The sequence below is a fragment of the Anas platyrhynchos genome, chromosome 2 (assembly GCF_047663525.1).
Source record: "Anas platyrhynchos isolate ZD024472 breed Pekin duck chromosome 2, IASCAAS_PekinDuck_T2T, whole genome shotgun sequence".
Classification (NCBI taxonomy): domain Eukaryota; kingdom Metazoa; phylum Chordata; class Aves; order Anseriformes; family Anatidae; genus Anas; species Anas platyrhynchos.
This window is the reverse complement of record NC_092588.1, coordinates 109,207,806-109,231,967: the sequence shown is the minus strand read 5'-3', so window position 1 is coordinate 109,231,967 and position 24,162 is coordinate 109,207,806. Positions and strand designations below refer to the sequence as shown.

The 24,162-nt window shown below is 39.4% G+C and overlaps 1 protein-coding gene across 4 annotated transcripts in view; it reads right to left on the bottom strand.

Moving 5' to 3' along the window:
• Positions 1–3,455: 3,455 nt before the first annotated feature.
• The window catches only part of E2F3 (E2F transcription factor 3), a 44,436-nt gene continuing 23,729 nt past the window's right edge, over positions 3,456–24,162 (bottom strand). For 3 of the 4 annotated variants that reach the window (XM_027451218.3, XM_038175087.2, XM_027451220.3), the window contains exons 2-7: positions 15,053–15,164; positions 12,839–13,058; positions 12,106–12,264; positions 9,364–9,478; positions 6,438–6,576; positions 3,456–5,735 (exon numbers count right to left, since the gene is read on the bottom strand). In XM_027451218.3, coding sequence (XP_027307019.2) covers positions 5,470–5,735; positions 6,438–6,576; positions 9,364–9,478; positions 12,106–12,264; positions 12,839–13,058; positions 15,053–15,164 — 1,011 coding nt within the window. In that variant the 3' untranslated portion in view covers positions 3,456–5,469. The remainder of the gene's footprint in view (positions 5,736–6,437; positions 6,577–9,363; positions 9,479–12,105; positions 12,265–12,838; positions 13,059–15,052; positions 15,165–24,162) is intronic. The other variant, XM_027451219.3, reaches the window with a different exon arrangement.

Sequence of the window (24,162 nt, the reverse complement as noted above, 5' to 3'; positions counted from 1 at the left end):
GGCGGGGCGCGGCCGCCCTGAGGGCGCTGGGGTTCCATCAGCCTTCAAAGCCTAACGCTGTTAGGGCTTGTGTTTGGCGTCCACTGTACACTCAAATCCAACGATATTTGGGTCTTTTCCTTTAAAATCAGTTCATACGACGTTGGTTAACACACTTAACTCTGTATGGCTGAGGTTCCTGGCGCTGTTTTTCCCCAGTCTAGCTCTAGGAGCAACCTTCCCCATCCGTATTTCGGAATATGCGCTTCAGCATGTGTCCACGCTCACCACTACATGTGGGACCCCGAGCAGCCAAACCAATTTTGAGATCAGTTTCCTTGCAGACCAAAGCATTACAATGCCATTGCTCTGTTCTTAATGCACACAGCCTAAAAAGTTACTTTATATGGCACCTTTATTTTCTGGGGTTCCCCCCTGTGTCCTGCTTCGAATTATAAGACCTGCCATCTTTGTAATCATCTTTCACATGTTAAGCTGCTCTCTTTACAAGCCCATCGAACCATTATTTCACTGCAGATAGCAGCTTGTAGGCCCCCTCACCTGGAGGGGAAGGGAATGAGAGCCCCAAGTGTATTCCTTAATAGGCCCACTGGTCTGCTAAAATTTGGCAACTTCTTGCTATGAATATCGCTTCCCCTCCTCCTCCTCCTTTTTCTTAAAAATGGTGCTTATTTTATGTCACTCTTATCTGGCAACATTCACTGGCAAGCAAACAATAAAAACAACAACAAAAAAGATAATAACAACAAAGTAATGGGAGACATTTGAAAAGGAAAACTGGGATGGAAAGGAAGAAGCACTTAACTGGAATCAAGCTTTACTACCAAATCATTCTAGGCAGGACTAAGGCACTCTTAATATCATCTAGCCTTATGATAAAGTCATGGTTACAGTTTAACATACACTTGCCTTCATGATTGATCCTTGTTTAAACACGCATGTACTTTGCAGAGATACTCTCCATAAGACACCGTGATGTGTAACTCATCATTTTTGCAGCATTTTTAGCCCAGAAGATAATTATCTTAAAATCAGTAGATGTGTTAATCTATTTTAGACATCCTCCTTCACAGTACAGTGTAAGTAGTCCTTGGTATGTCAGTACATAGTGATATATGTATTACCAATCTTTGTATATTAACTGCTTTCCTAGCGGGTTAGGGATTCTCTTCCCTTTCCAGTTTCCTGTGTTTTTTATTTTATTTTTTTTATAGTTATTTCATTTGCAGTCCTTGAATTAAACTTTTCTATTCTGGGATCACTGCCCTACCCCACAGTTATCTTGACTAGCCAAGTGTTAGTTAGCCCTGTGGTTAAACAAAACTGGGCAGACATCAGCACTATTTTGTGGTCGACTAAAAGAGCAGAGCATAGATAGCCTGTGAGACCTATCCAAAATCTCCAGATGGCCAAGATTCACAGGACGGTATTTATTAAGGGGAGGCAGGGAGCTCCCAGAGCAGCTCCCGGGTAGGAATAACAGCAGCTCTCTGCGAGTCCCATACCTAGTGACAGAAATAGGCCATGCTGATCAGTTTCAGCATGATCCGGCAGAGCCCTTACTTTGTCCCACTGCCAAGAATTCGTAATATCAAGCAGCCCTTGTGCCAGCACAGTCCTATTCAGTCCTAGGATGTAGCCACAACATGGAGGGAACCCTGTAAGTGCTTTTGAAGCTTGCAAGTCTCAATTGCTTTTGTAGCATATTCATAAAAAGTGATCAAGCTGCACAGAGGCTGCTGGTAATGCCCCAGCAGGTGGCACGGGAACCAGATGACTGTGGTAAGAAAGCTTAGCTATGGCCACCTGGGAAAGTTGCTTTTTAAGAGACAGCAGCTGGAAGCCCCAGCAATGACCTTGAGAAGACTGGCAATATAGTTTCAGTCCCCGAGTTCCCCAAAAAAAGCTTTAGAAGATGTCCTTCCTAGACGGCCTGCGTAGCTTACTTCCTGCTCCCCAGGGGTGATGGACTCCGACTCCAGCCTCAGCCTTACCATCTAAAGTCATTCTGGGTTTTGCAGAAATAGGTAAACATTTTTGGAAATACAAAAACTACTAGGAAAATGAAATACAAAACTCATGTTTAGCTCAGGGTTGGAAGAAGATACACCCTTAGTTGTTCTAGAGTACTTCAATTAATAGCCTTATGGAAGGGAAGCAGCCAGGGAAGTGAGGGCCCAAAGCTTTTTGATAACCTTTTTCTCTGATCACTATGATGCAGCGCTGGGTGGAGGAGTAAGCAGGAAAGCATGCAGGAACGAAATGGTGACCTCTCCAGGAGTAAACTCCTCTATGTGAAGGAATGTATAGCTGCCCTTCAGTCAGTCCAGTTCTGACAGATTTCTCAGAATCCTTTTTCCATCTGCTGGCAGCTAAGAAATGCAGCAGATGTAGGCCACAACAGTGCCTACCTGAAACTAATATTTGTATGCTGAGTAATGTTGAAGCACACTGTGCTAGCTCAGAGGAGCAGAAGGGAGTATTTTAACTGTTTACCTGCAGCTCAACACATCTTAAACTATGTAGAAAGCAGAAGCAAGAGGAAAGAGAAAAGAAAAACAGCAATCAGAAGCTAGGGGCAAATTAAAAAGTGCTTATGGCAGCTATAGATCAGAGAAACAGAATGGGTCAGGGAGCTATGACAGGAAGGACAAAAAGAAGACATTTATTGTCATCACTGCTATAAACAGCTCAGAGAAAGCGGTCCTTCTGGCCCTCTTACTGTTTATTGGGAATACAGAATAACTGAGGATCTTCTCTGTAGTCTTCCCTTCAGTATTGCTATGTGCAGAGTACAGACAAGGGTATAAAGAGGTGAAATTGTTGCTTTCTCCTTGCGTGTAGGAAAGATGAAAAAACACACTTGACTTGCTCAGAAGTATAACACTTAATCAAGGAAACCATGTTACTGTGATTTTTATGATCCTGATACTTTTTTTTTTTTTTTTTTCCTCTCAGAATTTATTGGCCATGCATCACCAAGACCAGAAAGATGGAACAAGTAAATGTGCATCTGGTGCAGTACTATTGGAGATGACTCACTAATAAGCAGAACTCTTTTGTTAAAGCTACTAGTAAGTGACACTTCTGGACAACTATCTGGAGGAAAGCTAACATCCTCAACAATTTCCGTCATGTTACTTAATTTAGAAAAATTAAGTCTCTATGAAATTTCCAAGAATAAACCTATACTACCTACCTCAATTTCTGGATCTCCTACTGTTTTTCTTTACACATGTCCTATTTTGTTCTTGTTTCAGTCTGGCTTGATAACCACAGAATTCATTGTTAGCATGATTTCAAAAAAAAAAAAAAAAAAAAAGGATTTGAAACATAGCTGGTGTCAAATGTGTGAGCAGCATGAATAATGAAAATACGAACAGCTAGATTTCAAGAAAAAGTATGATAGGCACCAAAAGTAGGAATAATTTTTAAAAGTAGTATACAATTCTAAACTCTTTAAAAAATCCTTTTTATTGATTCATTACCATACAAAATTTATTCAAATTACATCCATTTGAAGTGGTAAGATCACAGCTAGAGAACAGGTCATCCTTTAATAAATCTATTTACAAAACTCACCATAAAAGCTTTTTTTGTTCTTTTTTTTTTTTTTTTTTACAGTATGTTACAGTTTTTTTAAACTAGCATACAATGCAAAGCTAAATTAGATTAGTATTTTGCCCACACACATTGGGACAAGTGTTTAATTTGTACAAAAAAAAAAAAAAAGATGGTCTGCATTAGTCTTCATTTTCTTTTCCCCCTCAAAAGTGCCCCTTTGTCTCACAAATCTTCATGCTCACACAACTTTTACTTTCCTCTTCCACAAGACGAAAACTTTAAATACTACAATTTTATTTACAGATCCACATCTAAAAAAACTCTTAAAAAATTACAAACCAGCTAGAAAATATTCTGGCAGTGTTTACAAATTAATTCTATTATACAAAACTGCTAGATAACTAAAGTGTGAGTTGAAACATATATCAACTTAAATACAACTGCTGAATGATCTATGCACACATTTGTACATATAAACACACACTTAACACTGTTTAACAGTTCTTTATGTGTTGCCCTTTATACATTTGTTATATTCCAAAACTCACACAGTCATACAGTTTTCTTATTAGTACTGTGACTTCTTGCCTTTTCATGTGTGAGCTTTCATAGCAGCAACTCAAATGGTACCAGAAAACCTGCATACATAATATTCTACTACAGTACAAATAGTACTAATTTTCTGAGTATGTCAGATAAGCACAACGGTAATGCAAACAAAAAGGATTATATGGGCATCATCTAATCAACATTACATTAATTTAGCCCAGAACATGGCAACATATTTTACACTCAAAAAAAAAAAATTATTTAAGACTTCTTAGAATTCCTCTCACTTTCAAAAAAATAAATATTGGTATTATACTATACTACCAAAGATCTTCAAAAAATAAATGCAATTCAGTTGATGTGGTACTTACAGTTATGTACTTTGGAAAAAAAAAAAATTAGTTCCATTTTGCTGGCGAAGAGAATTATAAAAAGCTGTAAGCAGAGGAAGCTAACCCACTGAGATAAATATGATATATTGAACAAACAAAGCTTGGCATAAGTGTTTTCCATAGAGGGAAAAACCCACAGTGCATCTCTAGTAGGCACTTAACACAAAGCCCCACTTAGTACCACAAAAATTTATGTACCAGTTCTAATGCACACTGGGGGCAGTAAAATTGAACTGTGCATCTTCGTTCTAGTTTAAAAAAACAACCAACAAAAACTACTTTCACACACACACACAAGCATTTTAAAAATCTGTGATTACTATGAGAAGTGGCAGAACTTTATACTTTTCAATATTTGCAATATACACTACATTTACAGTGTATTTTTTATTAAAAGCTTTTAAGGACATAAGTATTTGACCTCATAATGAGACATATACACTGCTCAAAATGAGCATTATGACAGCAATTTAAACATTCCCACAAGTAGCTGAAGAATCCCATTTCACACTTTTGCATTACTTCATATTTATGTTTACTGCAGCTACAATCCATGTTGTGATGCTCAAAAGACATGCATTCTCTGCAGAAGGCACGACCTGAAATACTATTATAAAATTGTTATTTATGACTAAGCCAGTTCATTGAGCCCTTCTCCATAAGCCCACTTGTCATGGGAAGCAGAGACTGGGGGAGTGTGAAAACAAAAACATTTACAGTCACCTGCTTGCCCTCGCTGACTCACAAGGCGCTGGAGCTTAGGGTCAAGAAGAAGACCTTGGAAAAGCCTTCAGTTGTTGTTTGTAGTATTTTAGGGAATATTAAATTAAAATATCAGAAGTGTTCAAGAGCCTAGTTTCTGTAATAATGCTATTTTATGGTAAGTTGGGGACAACTCTGAATGATGGCATGTGTTTTGATTCCATTAAAAACATGATTTAGACACAGGCATCTTTTAAGAGAATCAGCTGTATATAAATTCATCCACCAATGAAGGAAGCTTCTCTAAATCATAAGCATCAAAGAGATCACTGATGCCTTCTTCATCCCCAAGGCTCAGCAAATAATCTTCCTGAAGCAGAGGAGGCAGCAGATTCACAAATGGTCCTTCAAAGTTTGAGGGAATTTGGTCCTCAGTCTGCTGTAGAAGGTTGGCTGGAGAAGCCAGCGGAGAGATTGTTGCCATATTTACTGAGCAGTCACCTTGTCCTGAGTTAGCAGAAGCCACTTCTGTAAGAGAAGGGAGAAGGGGTGTGTGGGGGGGGAAGATGATACATTTAATCCCATTAGAACTAATAGACATGGATGACACAAAGTCTAAAGGGCTTTTCATAAAGCATCATTTAAACAAAAAAATGCCCTTCGGTTCAGATCATTTGTAGCCTGTTTTGATGTGTTACAAAGGTCTTCTCAAAAAACACTCACGGTGCTGTCACCACTGACTTCTCTAGTAAAAAATATTAGTTTACAACATCTAAACAACTACTGAATAAAATGAAGAGAAAGATGACATTTTTTTCAGTGGAATTCATACACCTGAAGTACTTCAAAGAACAAACTTTCTAAGCAGCACATATTATCAGTGACACTGTGCAGCCGTATATACCAATACACCAGGATTTCTGCCTGGTGCTGAGACAAATCTTTGCTGCTACTGTCCTATTTGAAAATGTTGCAGGAACAAGATTGTTTTTCTTCAATATTGCATAAACTTCAGTTACAGATGAGACTTATTTTAAATACCTGATGTAGAGGAAAACATTTGTTCCCCTAGTATGCATCGGAAAGACATAGTGGAAAATGGCTACCTTACCTTTTCACTTCTTAGAAAAATAAAGCCAAAAAATAAGAGCCGGATATCTAAAGTTCAATATGAAATCTTGTACAAAAGTGCAGAGGAAGGCTTTTAGTATTAGAAATAAATCATTTTACCTTTGGAAATGTTTTTTGAGATATTTCCGTTGTGGTCCTGACTATAGGTTTTCATTGGACTGAGAGCATCATTTTCCTCTGGGCACAGATAAACTTCAATAGGTCCTTGAGTACTAGATAAATGTATCAATGCACTCTGCTAACAAAACAAATGCCAGTAAGGTGTTACAGTAATGAACTTGACAGAACTGACAATTCACATTAAGTTCTTAATGGTGTGTGAATGTTTAAACATTTTTTTACTGACCAAAAAAATGTGAAACTCCCCATACATCTTCTGAGGATGACTTGGCTAATGTATCTTGTAAACTGGAAGAGAATGTAAAAGCTTTTCCTCCTGTTTTCAGCCCACAAATCTCAGAAACCCATCATTTTATGTATTTCCTCACAACCAGAGAGAGGTAAAGGATTGAACTCCTGACATTTTCTAACAATCGTAAGAACCTGGAGCATTCTGATGGAACAGAACAATGGTATCCAAGACTTTGGTTTTATTGTTATTCATAACAATAATATCAGATGTACTTGTGTATATTTGCCAGAATCTCCCCACTCCCCCAAAAAACTTTCAGCTCTGATTCAGATTGAATTCAAAGTGCTCTAAGTTCACCTGTTTATCAGGGAAGTTTTTCCAAATAACAACAACAAAAAGCTGTTTTCATCAGCAAAGCGTATTTTATAAATAAGCTTGAGGTCCTTCTGCCCTCTCAAAGAAGTAACTCTAATTTGAGAAGTATTCCTGAACTTTTAATCCATTTCAGAAAGTCAAGTTTTCTTAGCTTTCACACTGATGCAATAAAATGAGATGGCATACTACAGACAGATAAAAAAAAATTCTGAAGTTGTTCATAGTGTTAAGAGGGAAAATCGTAAATGGTTCTGGTTAAATATAAACCTACTACAGCTGTATTACATTAATAGAGTTAAAAAAGCATGAATACAGACATTATATACCTCTTGGCAGACTTCTTCCAAACACGTATCATTGTGCCCTTTCACAAAAAGTTCCTCACATTATTTGTGCTTTGGCAGTTAGACAGCATTGCAGACAGCATTTACAGATACAGAGAACAAAAGAACAGGAGTACCCCAGGACACAGAAAATAGCAAGGAGTACTTAGAGCAATGCTATAGGTAATTAGAAAAAAGAAGATGGGGAGAGCAGGAGTTGGAGACAGTACCGAAATATAACTGCAAATGAGAGAAAGAAATAAGACTTCTTACAGCCTGAAGCCGAAAAATCAAATGAGTGAGTTGGGTATATAGGATAAGGGAGGTCTAGGCACTAGTTTTAATGATGGTATGCATCTCTCTCTCTCTACCTGTCTGATTTCACTGAATTAAAAATCTAAAAGTGTAATGCCCAGGGGAAAGAATCATGGAAGAAAGCAATGATAATGGTGTGTGTGTATGCGCATCCGTGTATATGTGTATATATATATACATATATATATATATATATATATATATATGGATACAGATAAAAAAATATTCCTTCCTAACTGCAGCAAAATGATTTTTTCTTCCAAAACCTACACCTAGGATCAAAGGGGGGGGGGGGGGGGGGAGGGAGGGGGAAAGTATGAAAACCATAATGGATCTATGCAAGTGAAGAATCTTGGTAAGAGAAGTCATAGAGCATGAATATCTGCAGCCTGTGACTGCAGGTAGCTCTGGGCTCAGGAGAACCAGCCAGACATTAAAGACAAAAGAATAAGGTAGAGGTATGAACACAGCATGGAGGATTTTGAGTTTTAGCTTTATCTCTGATTGCACTTTGAGTGAAAAAATAAGGTACACTAAATGCCTCTCTAAAGCTCTGTCTCATGCAAAGCATTTACATTTGTCCAGCATACTTGGGTCTCCATTTTAACCAGAAATTGTAAAACAGCACACTTTTGCCATCAAGAGCTAAAATTCCAGCTGCAGATGAACCATATAGTTCATAAACTAGGAGAGGAATTATATAAAACTGCTCCCTGAGGGTATATTCAAAGAAGAATCACCTGAAGCATTTTCTCCATAATTGTAAAATCAGGTAAAGGAAGTGAAAAGTGACTAATTTACCCTAGCCACCTACCTGAAATAAGGAAAAGAAACCAAATGAGGACAAAGGAAGTAGAGCCAGATATCTCACAGACAAAACCGGCAGTGAGAGACTGTGGCTTGAGCAACAAGGGGCAACAGAAGGACAAAGATGCACCCAGGCAGCTTCAGAAACAGAAGGGATTGTAATAAAGAAGAAAAAGAAAACCCCATTCCTACACATTTCACAATAGCGAACAAAAAGTGTGCTAGCAGAATGTAAGAAGTTTAATGCAGATGTGTTAAAATCAGTTTCAATGAAGCAGAGATAATGACAGAAGGAAGGTTTAGAACAGATTCTAGGAGAAAAATAAGTTTCTACAATAATTTTAAGACTTCAAAAAAAGAGAATTCTACATAAAAACATATGTCACTTGTAATTAGGATATCAGTAATATGAGTCATCCAGATGTTTAAGCCTTTGAGTTATCCATGAACTTTTTGACCAAAACTACATAAAGCTAGAAAAATACGAGCTGAATCTCTTAAGAGAAAGATTTTAGAGGCTTATGAATAGGGAATTTTCAGCTGTCAAGGAAAAGCTCTTTTTTTTTTTTTATATAAAGCGTAAGAAGAGAGAATAATCTGTAAATAGCATGGATTACCCTGGAATTGAGAGAAAAGGAACAAATAACGATTGCCTTATGTAAAATGATTTTTTAAGATTCTCCTTCATTTTAAAAAAATAAATATCTATCTAAAGCTTTTAAGACAGATGAATGTGGTACTGTGTGCTAATATAATCCAGCTTGGGCATCAGTTTCCACAGTAAAACTCACAGCACGCTTGCTCCATGTATAGAAAAATGATAACCTGGCAGGATAAGTCAGGTTCTCCTTACCTCCACTGGGTCAGGCACTTCAAGTCTTGTTTCTGGAGGAGCTTTCACAACTATAACAGTTTGGTCTTTAAGGCCACTAATTTTTCGAATATCTTGGTATGTTACGTAAGCTAATGTAATCACTGTTAAGGAATTTTCCATCCCAGGTTACAATATATTTAGACCACTAGAAAAGGCAAAATTCTGCAAATTATTTTTCCACTTTCTCACAGCTACCTTACTCTTAGCCCAAAGTTTCCTATTCTCTACACTGGCTGCAATTGTAATCAAAGTGAGGACTCCCCTTTGATCCAACAGCTGGACCCACTATTGAGAGACAAAAGGAGTTGTCTGTTCTGAGTGCTACCTCTTTTCCTTCACACACATACGAGTAAAGCTCAACAATCAGCAATTACTCATAGACTGCATGAAGAAAAATTTTTACATGCAAATGAACTGGAAATCGCAGAAAAGTATAAAGGAATTTACAGATGCATGTTATAGATGCACATGTACAATATATTTTTGAAGTCATCAATAAAATGAAAATATCAATTTTCACTTGATGGTTTTTGGGTTTGTGTTTTTTTTTCTCCTTAGGTAAACATTTATCTAGGTAGCCCAACTATTTTAAAGAACTGTTTAAACAGCTACTTTAAACAACTTCACAGTGTAGAAAGTCGATTTCGAGTTCTGCATAAGCATGGAATGAACATGAATGTCTGGCTGTTCAGCATGGACTTGCTCAATGCAGCGCGAGTGTTTTGGTGGGTTACTGCACAATGGTGCCTCAGTTACTGACCTGTGTGACTGAGTGCTTGGAACAGCAAACAGCCAGCATCATATGCAAGCGCTTCCAGCGCTTTATTTTTGTCATCTGTGAGTTATCTAACATGTTTACCCTGTAGAAACAGGATCTCATTTATCATTACACTTTCTGGACCATAAATGTGGAAGATTTAGTTGAATGTGTACTGTTACTGTGCAGCACAACCTGCCCAAGCTCAACAACCCATACATCTCACATCTAACTTGGACCAAATGCAAAGTATCAGGTCAGGAGGCAAAATGGCAGGTCAGCTTTCATGCAAATGGCTTTTACCATGACTTATACCACTCCTTTGGGAAGGTACAGCAAGGTTTGCAAATCCAAAGTACAAATTAGAGCAACAGTGCGATATGAACAAAGGAAAGGATTCCCTGTCTTTCAAATAAAACAACCTTCGATGCCATATCCAAAAGCTCCCCAAAATAATGTTGGTCACATACCAAAACATTTAAGGTTGCAATCAGTTATTTTTTGACTGTTTTTAAAGAGAGACTAGAAAGTACACGGGCTGGGCACAGTGTTTAGATCCCACATAATCATGAGGAAAAAGAAAAACCTTCAAAAGCTGAAATTTTGCCTTCAGAGATTAAGCAAAGGAAGAGGCTTCTCAGCTCCTTGAATGTTCAGTGAGCCATCTTATGTGAGTCTTCAGTGAGATAAGCTAAAGACAGTGCTGGGATGCAATCAGATTCATCCCCAGGTTGTACACTTCAGCTTTACTTCCTTAATAATCTGTATTATCTGTAAACTTGGAGTCACAAAAGGATTTTGGGACTATACTCTCCTACATCTGAGAGCATGAGGCCAACAGCTCTACATGTGCCTGACCATGCAGCATACAGCTAACGGTGATTCCTCCTCACCCATCCCCTAGGGAGCCAGCTACCACAGGGCAGGGATCTCTACCACACCAATAGGTGGTAATACAAATAGGGAATCGTAATACTCAGCTTTGTCTCCCTTAAACCTCTTCACGGACCAAACTCTTACTTGAGGACAGTGCTACCCTGACTCTGTGTGCCACTCAGCTATCTCGTGTTCAGATGCATTTTGAGGTGTAAGCAGTTAGAAGACAGTATTTGCATTACTCATATTACTTTTTACTGACACTCCCATGGTTATTTGCTATCCTTCAAAACAGAGTATAAGTTTATTAGATGCCATTTAAGAACTACTGACCATGTAAAGTAATAAAAGTTTTCATATCAGTATTTAATAAAATGCTCTCCTCTGTTGCTAACAGGTGGGAAACCTACTGAAAATGAGAACTAGTTAATTATGAGAGGTTTTAGCAGCCAAAATACCAAAAGTCACACAAACTTTATGTGATCGAGCATTGCTATTACATTAATTTAGTCTAAAATAGACTTTTTGAGGAGCTCATAAAACTATTTAAATAATTTTCTATATTTTATTATAGATTCGCTAACCAAAGAAATTTGAAAATTTGTTGCAAGCTTCAAACTAAACTGACTCCCAAATTTATTTTCCTCTCTGTGTCTGTAATTTATGTACAAAGTTTAATATAAAAAAAAAAAAGTATTGCATAATCAGTACACACACATACTCCTGTTATCTCGCAAAGTCTTTGTCTCCATGCCTTCTGCACATACAAAATGGGGTTTGCTATAAGCTCAAAACAGTCTAAATAGCACAGGGCTTTGGATGTCATCACTCATTAATCAGCTAAAGTCTTGGTTCTACTCTTATGTGAACATTGTTGTTATGGGCTACTTCATGTACCACTTTTTTATTTTTTGTGCATTCCAGGTGCAAGTGGTTTAGGTAACTTTCAGATAAAAATACATCAAAACCAGTTAGTGAATCTCTGGAAGTGTCTGATGCTGCGTATCACATTCCTTGGAAGAATTTTCCTGGTATTACAGGAACAGCAAGGAGACTGACCATCTTTGAGGTTTTGGCAAAAAGGATATCTCTGATTCTCTGAGTCCTCTGTTAGCAACTTGAGGTCCAGGGTGCAGCTTTGGATTAGCTCATCCAGTTTCTTCTCTTCCTGAGTCAGTTCAGTCACCTCCTTTGTGAGGCCTTGACGCTGTGCCATCATGCCACCATCCTCTGACAGACTGCAGCCCCTACAAACCCAAAGAACAAAGACACCTTTAGAACATTTGTAAAGCTGGACACCACACTACAGGAAAGCAAAAAGGCAGGGTTTTACACTGCACATCAATTTCTTATGCCTTTCCTCCTAAACCTGCCCATGCTGTGTCAACATAAACTACACATTCCAGAAAAAAAAAAAAACATTTTATCATGACAACACATTTCAAGATAGAAAAGTAGAATATTACTAAGCATTTGCAAAATCTTGTGTCTAACTCCCCTCTACTTTAACTACACCCTGAAAAAGACTGAGGAAGACAGTAGGTAAAGATGTGCACACAAAAACTTCTTCCACCTGCAGAAACAAATTAGTTAATCCAGTAATCAGACAAAATGTGGGATTAATTTCCTTGAGAAACATTATTTATACACTGAAAATATGTCCTAATTAACTGAAAAAGAAAGTTTTGTCCTGATAGAAGGCACTTTGGATGATTGCTTGGAGCAAAACGTTAGAAGGGAAAGTGGGAGAAGAATAATATTGCTACCCTGTAAGAGAGTGAAACCAGACAGGAGGAATGGAAAAGGATAATGAATACTCACATCCACTGAATGTTGTTTTTGGATTTTTTCTTAATGAGATGGATGCCTTCCAGTACATTGGTGATATCGTAAATCCTCCTTTTTTGCACCTTGAGGACCTCTGCCGCTCTGTTCAAATCTAGGACCCCATCAGGAGATTGGCTCAGCAACTGAATGAACTTCTTTGTAAGAAGTCCAAGTGATGTATCATACCGAGTCTTTTCTGAAGGAGATTTTGGAGCTTGGAGAGAGACGAAGAAAAAAAAAAAAAAAAAAAAGACAAATCAATTTTCTCATTGGTTCCGAAGGCAGTATCCAGAAATGAAAGGATGCATATTACAGACATTTCTTTCATATTAACTAAAGAAATCTCTCAAACTTCTGCACTGACACAACTTACCACTGGGTATTTATTTGTATTTCAAGATGTACTTTTCCAAAAATCACAGGTACATGAGCAAATACGTGTATTTTTTTAAATGCAAATATTTCCATTAGTCTGACGGTTACATATAGCAATATTCTACTTTGGCTTTCACTATGTGAATTCTTAATAGTATTTTTAGTATCTATTTATCCTGGCAGCAATACCAAAAATCCCCCTATGACTCTCCTTCATCCGGCTGATAGCCAGCTTTCATCAGGGTTTGATTTTCCCCTCTTGTAAGATAAGTGTTTCACATGCAATTGAGCAGGACTTAGGTGTACTTCAGTGGGTGAACAAAATGACAGATTCCGTCAGTGCCAGACTCCACGATTTACAAAATGCTCAAGTGAATTAGATGAGATTGACATGAGATGCAATTTATAATCATAATTTCTCCATAACCAAATAATGCTCAAACAGAGCAAGAGCATCCATTTCTTTTAAATGAGAAGTCAGCAAATGGCTTCAATCTTATAATTCGCTGCTTTCACACACAAGTGTAGCATCAATATGTTTAATAGATGAGTTTTTAAGAGTTTAAATATATGGATCAGAATAATTTCTAATTCTGAACGTTCAAGGCCTTTGTGTCAAGGGAAATAAGCCAGACATTATTAGAAGCCTGCTGGGTTGAAAGTTTCCCTGTGGTATGATCATCGCTGTTAGCAAAACCTTTATTGTACTACTCAAACCTTTCACTTGCTTTAGGTTAAGTGAAATACTGCACAGGATGAGTCTTAGGCTGATCTGGTGGTCATTTCCATATTTTCAAGATTCAGGTCTCACACTTAATTGAGAAAGTCAGTCTAAACTGAAATCCCACCTGAAAGTAAAATTTTAGACTGCCACGAAATATTTTTAAGAATATGATGGCTTTTCAGTGAAAACCAATTCATTGCCTGCTTGCAAAGAAAGCCACCTGCACCATGTTCTTTGGGAGATTCAAGGCTTGTTTGTACTGGGAAATGGAGGAAGTCATCTCAGTTAAGTGGCATCATGTATTTAGAGCACGGTGTGGGTTTTGTTGTTGTTGGTTTTGGTTGGTTGGTTTCTAAATTTGGGGGTTAGGGAAAAATAAGAGGATCAGCATAAGAACGGCAAGAGGCTACTTGACCCCCCACCTCAAATGGCATGCGATCCTTCTCATGCAGCAACAAAGTCCTCTATACAGCCTTATCAACACTGCAGCAGTATCCTGTGCTCTGAATGGTATATTGAGCTTCTGTGAGAATGCACTTCAATTTAAAACAGACATTAAATAGTGGCAGCAATAATCTAGCTGTATTGCAGGGAGAGAAGACAGATCAGAGGCCACAGACAGCACTGAACATTTAACATCGCTGAAGCACAGCTACCGTTCTTTGCAAATCCCTGCCTGGGGAAATGAGCCCTGCCAATCACCTGCCGTAACTTTTGTCATTGAAGAAGAGACTTCCCTGATTAGCCTTGCCCCATAACTGTGATTTGATCCCATCATAATACTCTGATTCTTCAGCATCTACCTCTCCTAAGAGTACCCAGCTAGATGCCCTTGGCTGAAGATGGTTCCTGGACCAAAGAAGCTGCAGGCTGCCCAGCCTGCAGCAGGACGGATCCAGCAGCCAGGAGCCTCTGCAGCCTCTCAGCAGCTCTCCACTGACCACGCAGCATGTTGCCTGGCTGCATGCTTGAATTTGCTGCATGTGCATCCAGGTGAGGACAGCAACACACACTCTCTTTTAGCTGGGTGATGCAGCACATTGTACTGGTTTGCTTTGTTCTCAAGCTAGGAAAATTGAAAACCCTGTGCCAAAAGTAAGTTCCCTTACTTTTTGGACTATCTGGACTTCTTGTTGCCGCTCTTCCTTTCCCCTTTGGAGTCTTTAGTCCTTCAGCAAGGTACTGGTGGCCACTTTCTCCTAGCTCCAGCCTTCGTTTTGCCTGTTAAAGAAACAAGAAGTGTTAAGCAGTGCATTTCACATTATCTAACTGCATACTGGGGCAATGGGAAAGGAAGAGAGCAGTGACCTTTTCAGAGCAAGGCACTATTTCCACACAGGTTCTTAACTCTCATTCATCTGAGGGAATCTGCCTATTTACTGTAATCCTAAAGTGGATTCATTTCACTAAACATTTCACTGACAAAGGCTAGACTGACGGATTTATTCGGAAAATTCAGCAGATTTTAGATTTTAAAAGCTAGGTGACAGTCCAGTGTAGACTTTCTTAAATACATATGAAACATTTCTACCTTCACGAGTTGAGAATGTTTCAGTAAGAAAACCAAAGACAATCTCTCAAGCACATGTATACATACATACATACATATATATATATATATATATATATATATATATATATATATGCAGAGAGCTACACTTCTACTGAAGTATTAGTAGTATTGCAAGCTAAGTTCTTTCTCCATTTGAAAGGATGGCTTTGAGTGGACCAGTTCCAGTAAGTCTGAACATTATCAATCTTCCATCTATTAAATTCTACACATATCAAGAGCAGCATTGGACAACTGTTCTCTGCATGTCAGCAATTTTTGTCTTTGTTGAAAGCACAACTGCTACATTCATTTCACACTAACTCGCAGGTTTGCATTAAAGCTACCGACAGAAAAGCCAGGTGGAGCATGAGCAGTATCAGAAAGATGATGCCTGAAGATCAGCTGAATGTTCCATACAGCTCAAAGGAAAGCTGCATACGACACTTTGAATTAAAAAACAACAAAAGAAGAAACTACTGAACTATGTAACACACAGACAAACTGCAATGAAAACTACTACCAATATGAATTTTGTTCCTAGACAGAAATCCAATCTGCTATCTTTGGAAACAATTCAGCATTCTGCCATATGCCTCAAGTTACTGAAATTTAATCTGCGGATGTTTGTTATCCTAACAATAGAAAGAACATTACCTGGGAAGATACAGAAGAAAAGAAGAAAAAGAAGTTCTGTGTCTAACAAAATTTTCTAAAGAATGATGTTTATCCAATTAGGTTGAATAATTCAGAGTATTTTATTTGCTTGCTCTTTAGACTCAACACAGAGTTGCATCATATTCCTCAGTGAAACAAAAATAATACATTTTGTTATGGATTTGTAGCCAGCTATTTCTGTACTGGACAGTTAGTTTCCGCATTTTCCTTTGGATCTGTGACCTACAGAAGGCTCTAAATACTTTACATGCATTTGGTTTCGGATAGCTGGCATCTTTTTGCTGGACTCCATTTGCAAACCTCAAACTTATTAAAAGGCGAGTTAAAGCAGATGAAACTCTTATAAACCCACAGGATAACAGCATGTGCAGAGCGCTCAAGCCACTCTTCTCTGTTTTGTGCAAAAGGGTGAGGGACCAAATCATCAATGACAGGGCTACACTGAGCTACCTGCATCCTTCCAGCCAGCACAGGCACCACGCTCCTGCCCTCAGGTGGCCCATCAGCGGCCAGCTTCTAAAGGCATGAAACAGCTCTGTTTGTCTCTGTAAGACATCAGCTCTGTAATCCAAGGACACAGATTTTAAAAAGGTCAATTGCCGACAAATGCATCCAGCTAATATGTTAGATGATGTAATTGGATTAAATTAAGATTACAGCTATTCCACAGGGAAAAATACTTTTCACGCTTTAAAAAAAAAAAAAAAAAAAGTGTTTTTCCAGTCTGAGAACTCAGAGAAAAGGAAGGAGGGGTGAAAATGGAACAATTCAGGGCGTGGGAATACCAGGCCAAAGGGATACAATTAAAGATAAAAGAGAATCTCAAAACCAGGTGTGAGAAGGAGGGGAAATGCTAAAGACTAAAAATTCAGAGATTTGTAACAACTCTATCCATCAGAATTAAAACTCAGGTTTGGACTACACATCAAAACTTTCTGTCTGAACTTGTTTTGCAACACATTAGCAGTATTTTGCCCCTGCTTTTGTGGTTAAGCACAACTTTCTTCTGTGAACTTCAAATAATCAGGTTTAGCAGTCAGAGAACATAAACAGCATCCTTTGGGCTTGTGCTGCCGTGCACAACCGTCTGTGTATGTTTGGGGGTGTTGCAGACAACATGATCCTGATGGTCTCACTATAGAGAGAGATACAGAGCAAAACATTGTAGAAGAATTTAAAATAGCATAGTGAAGTTACCAAGAAGCAATTTTAGGAAACATTTTGGAATGTTTAATTTCTGGCCAGATGTTGCACGTCACTCAGCAAGTACTTTCTTCCCCTTCCTGTTTTACAAACTTCATAATTGATAAGATCCAGGACTGAAATGGTACAGTCTCTTGCTTTCTTTTTCCCCAACTTACAGACCAAAGATTTTCTAGTGCCTTTCTGTTGCCCTAGAGTTTCTGGGTGACTCGCATTTTTTTCCCTCCCATCACAAAAATTATTCATAGCGCTTTCTGATACCAGATTTCCCCCCTGAGAAATCTCAAGATCTACGTTCAGCAAGCAGAAGAATCAATAACCCTTTTAAAAATCTCAATTAGCATAACTTATTTCTCCTAGAGCACTATATTCATTATTTGCATTATTTGTACAAATTTGCATTATCTGTATTCATTTGTGCTGCTTGATCAATTGTAGCACGCAAAATCTTCTGACACAGTATGTGGGACCTGATCAGAAGTACCAAGCCAAGCAACACCAGCACAGAGCATCGCAATGAGAGAGAAAGATAAGAAGCACAGGCACCAAGAACTTTCCAGTGACAGAAAACTTGAATGCAATAAATGGAAGCCAGGTTACTCAGGAGGACTGTAAAAGGATCATAAAAGTACAGAGGGCAATGAGCCAGGTAAAGCCACAAATTGAAACATCCAGCAAGAGACGTGAAAGTACAAGAAAGCACGCTATTCCTCTGAACCAAACACCTACCTAACCCCTTGGTAGGGATACAGAAAGTTTCCATCAACTGTTTTGACTCCATTTCTTCTTCCAGTACTACAAGCAACTGCTGCTATGGATACAACTATGGATCCACTGCTCAGTGGAGACTGCTAGAAACAGGTGGTACCTCAAGTATACCTGTTACGCTCTTTGAGCTTCAGTCCTTAAAAGAAACAACCAAACCAAACCAGATAACTACCACAATTAACCTCTGAGACAAAATTGCAAGGTCTTCAAAGAACACTTGTCCTTATAAGAAAATAGAAGCTTACTCAGATAAGTTGAGTATTTTCAAGTAGGCAGTCCCTGATACAATTCACTTCACAATACTGAGACAGTCTGAGAGATTAACTTGTAGGAAAAGGCTGGAGGCAGGTATGCTTACAAAAGACCAGAAAAAGTGTAATTTACCGTAAATTTAAAAAAAAAGGGGTGGAGAAGAGGTGCAATCAGGTGCAATCCATACCCCATCCCCTTCACGGGCCACTCTGACTCAGAGCCAGCTGGCTGTAAGGGGCCACTGCCTGCAGACCACCTCTTCACCTGCACCCTCCCTCCATCCCTGCAGACCCCTGGTGCCAGCAGTGCCCGACTGCAGGGCCCTCCTCAGCCTCCACAGGGAGCTGGCTCAAGGGGTCACAACCAGCAGAACAGTAATGTTCCTCCAAAACAGAGCAAAAAGTTTTTGCTTGGCCCTGGCAGGTGACTTGGTGCAGGGCTGAGTGGGAGCAACGGGCACCTCTTGTCCCTCTTGGCATTTCAGTGGCTTCGCTTTCACGTCACACGGCAGTCTCCTTCAGTTCTTGGGGAAAGAAACTGGCACCGATTTTAAGAAGTCAGAGTGCTGGTTACCTTGTAAGAGCAGAAGAGAGAGCAAAGTGCTAAGCATTAGGGAACAGCCAGCACGGGGTTTTGTGAAGACAGCAGTGGAGGAAGCGCAGTGCTGGGTAACAGCTAGCATTGGCTTTTGGAGGCTGAGCTGTGTGAAACCAAAGCCTCATTTTCTTAGAGAGGGTTTGTGGGGAGAAGCAGTAAAATGTCATCTTATTCTTTCCAGTGATAAAACCATGAGGCGTAACTTTGCCAAACTATGCAAGTTGAATTTTTTCCTGCTAGATGTCTCCCTCAGCTTTATTACTGGACACCAAAGAGTTGCACAGTCTACAGGAGACAGACCTAAGGAAAATTACATTACTTGCATTACCCTCTGGAAACCCTTTGTCTGAAATAGTCCTACACCCATTATGCTTTTGAGTGGGTGCATGAAGTTTCATAGAAGGATGATCTCAGTCAGATGTATGGCTTTCTATTCCCTGAAAATCCCAAATTTACAAACACTTGGAAAAGTGCAGTCAGTACACTTTCAAAATAAACATGAACGGTCCAATTTCATTTCAGACTACGAGTGCCACAGCTCTTGGTCCTGACCAGAACATCTCCCAGGAGGTCCCATCCAAGGCAGGATGCATCTAATTCCCCTTCTTTAATATATCCTAGCAGACCATCAGGATATATTAAGGAAGCAGCAGTCTCATTTCAATACAAAAGGACAAAAGTTGAACCCAGAATAAGAAGAAAATTAAACTGGGACAAAGTCTGCTGAGATGGGGGCAGAAGATAAAATAACTTACTCCAAGAAACCAGGATTAGGAGCTGCAAAGCAATGCCAGTTTGGGGTTGTCTGGGTAGGGTAAAGAGGAAGATTAGGAATGACCAAGCATGGTGAGGAGTAAGCTGCGTGCACAAAGCGATTGCTGCTGGTGAGCTTGGAAGCAAGTCAGAGAAATGTGTCTGAGTGCTCAGCTGGGTCTCTGCTGGTGTCTCAGAGCGAGGACTACAGCGAGCAGGTTAAGTTAGGGCAGACGACTAAGCCTCATGTCATTTCTAGCAGATATTACAATTGCTAAGGGCAGATAAAATGGCAGCTGTTCTGGATGTTACCACAATGCTGATATTAGCGGGGAGGGGATCCAAGCCTATCCAGAGAGCACAGATAAATTTTGGCCGCAGTGAGAAAGCCTAAGCACAGCCACTTTAACAATCCTCATGCACTTTCCATAGGCATTCTTTCACAATTTCAGAATTAAGCAATCACTTAAAACACATTTTAAAAGCAGAGGTTCTGAGGCATGAATTTGAGAAAGTTGTTCCAGAGGTTAGGAGCTGCAAAGAAGAAAGCAAGCATCTTACTTGAGAGGGTAAATTAAGCAGGAGCTTGAAGAGGAAGGAATATAAGAGAAGAAGCAAAGAAAAAAGACACCTCAGGGTAAACGCACAGAAATATTCATAAGCTAAGAAAATTTCTCTTCCACTGAACGAAGAGATGCAGGGTATGCTTTTTGAACATGTTCAAATTAACCTACTGTGGTATGCAGAGAGCCCTGAGTGCCTGCCAGAGGCCGTACCAAGCTAAGGGCATAGCAAACAGCATGCTTTAATACCAGGAGAGACCAAAAAATGAGAAAAGGGGCAAAAAGGAAAGCAGAAGAGCTCTCAGCAGGAAAGTGGCTGAGCTCTGCAGAGCAGCTCACAAGTGAGGTCAGCAAAAAGATGCAAGAGGACTATCAGAGTGCTGCCTTCAGGCTCCTAGTGACAACTCCTTGGTTTGGACCTATTTTTGTTGAGCAACAATCAGCTAAGTTTGCAATCCAAGCCCCTGGAAGGGAGAGGGATTTCAGTTATCCATGAAGAAATATTTACCCCAAAGGTCTACACACAGTTACCAGTAATTTGTACCATGCTACCCTTAGTTTCCAGAGCAAATTCTGACAGTGTAAAACCATAAAAGGGCATTTAAGAAAAGAACTAGGAAGAAAAAGGAATAGATTGGAATTAAACTAACTGAATGTAATAAATAAATAAATAAATACAAAACCACAAACAAAAAACCCCACAACCCTTAAGCTATGCTCTTAAAAAGGAGATTCTGAAAGTCCTCTCAAATCCCTTCTAAAATATTCCTTCTCTGTCAAAAGTATGCATTCCCATACTACCCTACACAGAAGAGCAAGAACAAGAACGGCACTTTAATGAAAATATAACCTCAAAATTACATTTCATACATTGCCCATTCACTGGGCTGAGGTAAAAGCATATAGAAAGATACATAAAAATAGTGCCTTTAAAATTGAATACATTATAAAACCAACATAAGGAAGATCAGTAGTTTGCAATATTGCTACTTATTTATCTGTATTACTAGTTGAGTGACAAGCAGCTGGTATTTAAAGTAACATTAAAAAAAACATCTTAAATCAAGTGAATGTGGTTTTAAAAATTGCCCTAATAAACCTATTCTCACACAAAAGCCCCAAATTTTCTTATTGGAAAATAGCAACTGGAATAAAAAAGAAAAGAATCCCTTCCACAACTCCAATTTTTGTTTCCTAAACTATCAGCTTATTGGGTATCACGTTTTATAGTTTTGACTGAGATAAATACTAAGGGGACTTTCTTCTAATATTCACCTACATTAAAAAACAAAACAAAAGAAATGACTGTGAAGCTGAATAAATGTTTGCTTTTAATATAGATAAGCACTAGGAGAAAGTCTCCTATGTATGTCTTAATTAGGTTTACAATTCAGTAAGAGGCACCTCACATAATTATCAAACTACATTCATCTGAAGTCCATCCTCACTATGCATTTGACCCTGAGAGCTGAAGGCTGATAGTGTTACACACTGGTGAAGCTTCTTCCAAAGGCCTTAATAAGCCATCCTATTTCCATCGATTTTCAATTTTCGTGATTCCCAGAGAAGTATCAGGGGTATCAAGGAAGCCACGAACTGTAAGCACTTAAACACCAAACCATAAGACTTATATTTAGCTCAAAAAATTCAAATGTGGGTGGCTAAGTTTCAGCTGCAGATCCTTGTTTGAAAGTAGGATACAAGCCAGGAGAACCTAGCAATGGCTTTCAGTTCTCAGGTTGAATTATGCAGAGGTTGCTGCCAGAGAAAAAGTATGCAAGTATCATGACTGCCTCCCAGTTATTACTGCAGAACATCATACAATGCCATTTTAACACCCACTGAAACGAATACATTAGCTCTCAGATGTGCTCAGCAGTTGCAGAGCAGACAGCTCGTGCCTGCAGTAGCTGCAGCGTGCAGTAACACCCTGCACCTCGTCCTGATGTGGTAGCTCACACTGCTCACCTCTTGGTCTTGTCTGAACAGAAGAACATTTTCAACCGCTTGTAAATGAAACAAAATGACTTTAACCAAACCAAAAAAGTAGTGAAACATAGCAATGAAAAGTAGCATTTTTCCCCTGGACCTACAGCTGGTCATTTTTCCTGAAGGAGGATTATAATCTCGGGGCACTACTGAGCTTTGATTCTCACTCTGATGCCTTGTAGGCAGCTGACCTACCATAAGGTCAAGGTATCTTGCATTCACCACTGTTAATAAAACTGAGTTAAGTGAACAACCCATCTGAAGTTGTTCCATTTTCTGCTTACTCATCAGTCTTTAGTGCCATCGGATCGGCCTATGCAGTGTCATGCTTGCGCTGAGTATATTACCCACTGCTAAAACGTTCATCACCTTCCCCCACAGTGGTGCAGCACTTTGTATCTTCTTTGCACGAAATTGGGAAGGACAATACAATGATTAAGCAAGAAATAAACCAAAGTGTAAACCATGTTTCATGCCTCAGACCAACAGAATTACACCTATGCTGCATAGGAAATGAATCATCTGAAATCTTTCTATTGCAATTTTTTTCCGCCAAATATGAAACAATTACTTGTGACTGGAAGCAATGGCTTTGCACTGCGCTGAGCTTGAAGACTTCAGTTACGAACTCATGTTGAAATGAGAAAAGTTATTTTCAGGAAACTGCACCCAGTTTTCATCTCAACTGCTTAACTGCCCAAGGTGAGGAGCTCACAAGTCTCTGAGTAATCCTGAAAATGGCCCGATGTGAAAGCTACTCCTTCATCCTAACAGCTGCTGGAGACCCAGCTGCACTCGCTTGGTTGATGTGGAAGCTCTAGAGACAAAACTTCCAGAAAACATACTGACAGACAGCCATGACTTATATGCAGACACAGAACAGACCGACCAGGGTCTCGTGGGGGAATCCTGACAGTAGGCTTTGGGGTGGGTGGGTGCAGCCGGACACCCACCACTGCTCCCATGGCAAGGCTGTTGTGGCAAGGCCGGCCCTTGGCCTCCAGCCAGCTTTAACGTCAACACAACCCTACAAACTGGTGTCAAAGCTGCCAGCCGCTTGTGGGTCTTCGTTCCCAGAAACACACCCTCAGCTAGACTGCTGCCTTCAGGCCTCAACCCGGCCCTACAAACTGGTGTCAAAGCTGCCGGCCGCTTGTGGGCCCTGTTCCCAGAAATACACCTTCAGCAAGGCTGCTGCCTTCCAGACCAGAGCTGAGGGGTTTTCAGTTGCAGATCATGTCAGTAATTTCTCACCACAGACATCCTTTGAAGAAAAACAAGTCTGTCATAAAACAGGCCTGCCACTAAACTTTAAAACTGACAGCAAGCAGGTGGGGGGGCCGGACATGACTGACGACAGAGCAGCAGCAAGAGAGCCGGTGTAATTTCTTTTGATTACGTATCTGTGCAACAATTACACTGACATACTCTTATGGTTTCCACATTAGCCAGCAAGATAAAAGTAAACCAAGTAAGAAATTGTTAGTTCAGATTCACACAGTGTGTGGATGTGGCACCAGCTCTACAGTCGTCTGAAGATCTGCTTGCAGTATTTCAGCCCATCACATTACTTTGAACTTTGACTGGTGAGACCAGAACTGAAGTGGAACAAGGGAAATACATCTTCAGTATCACTCTAAAGCTGGCCCAGAGAAAAATAATTGCAAAGCAATTGGTAGTAAAATATACTCTGCAGAGATCATGATATCTCTTGTATTTAAGGTCATTTAAAAGTATTTTTTCTCTGTTAAAAGTCATTAACTTCAAAGTGAGACTGTGATTGGATTAGTTCCATCAAGTGGCTTCCACCCTACTTGCAGAAATTAGCACAGCTACTTCGAAAAGAAAACTTTTCAAACACTATCAG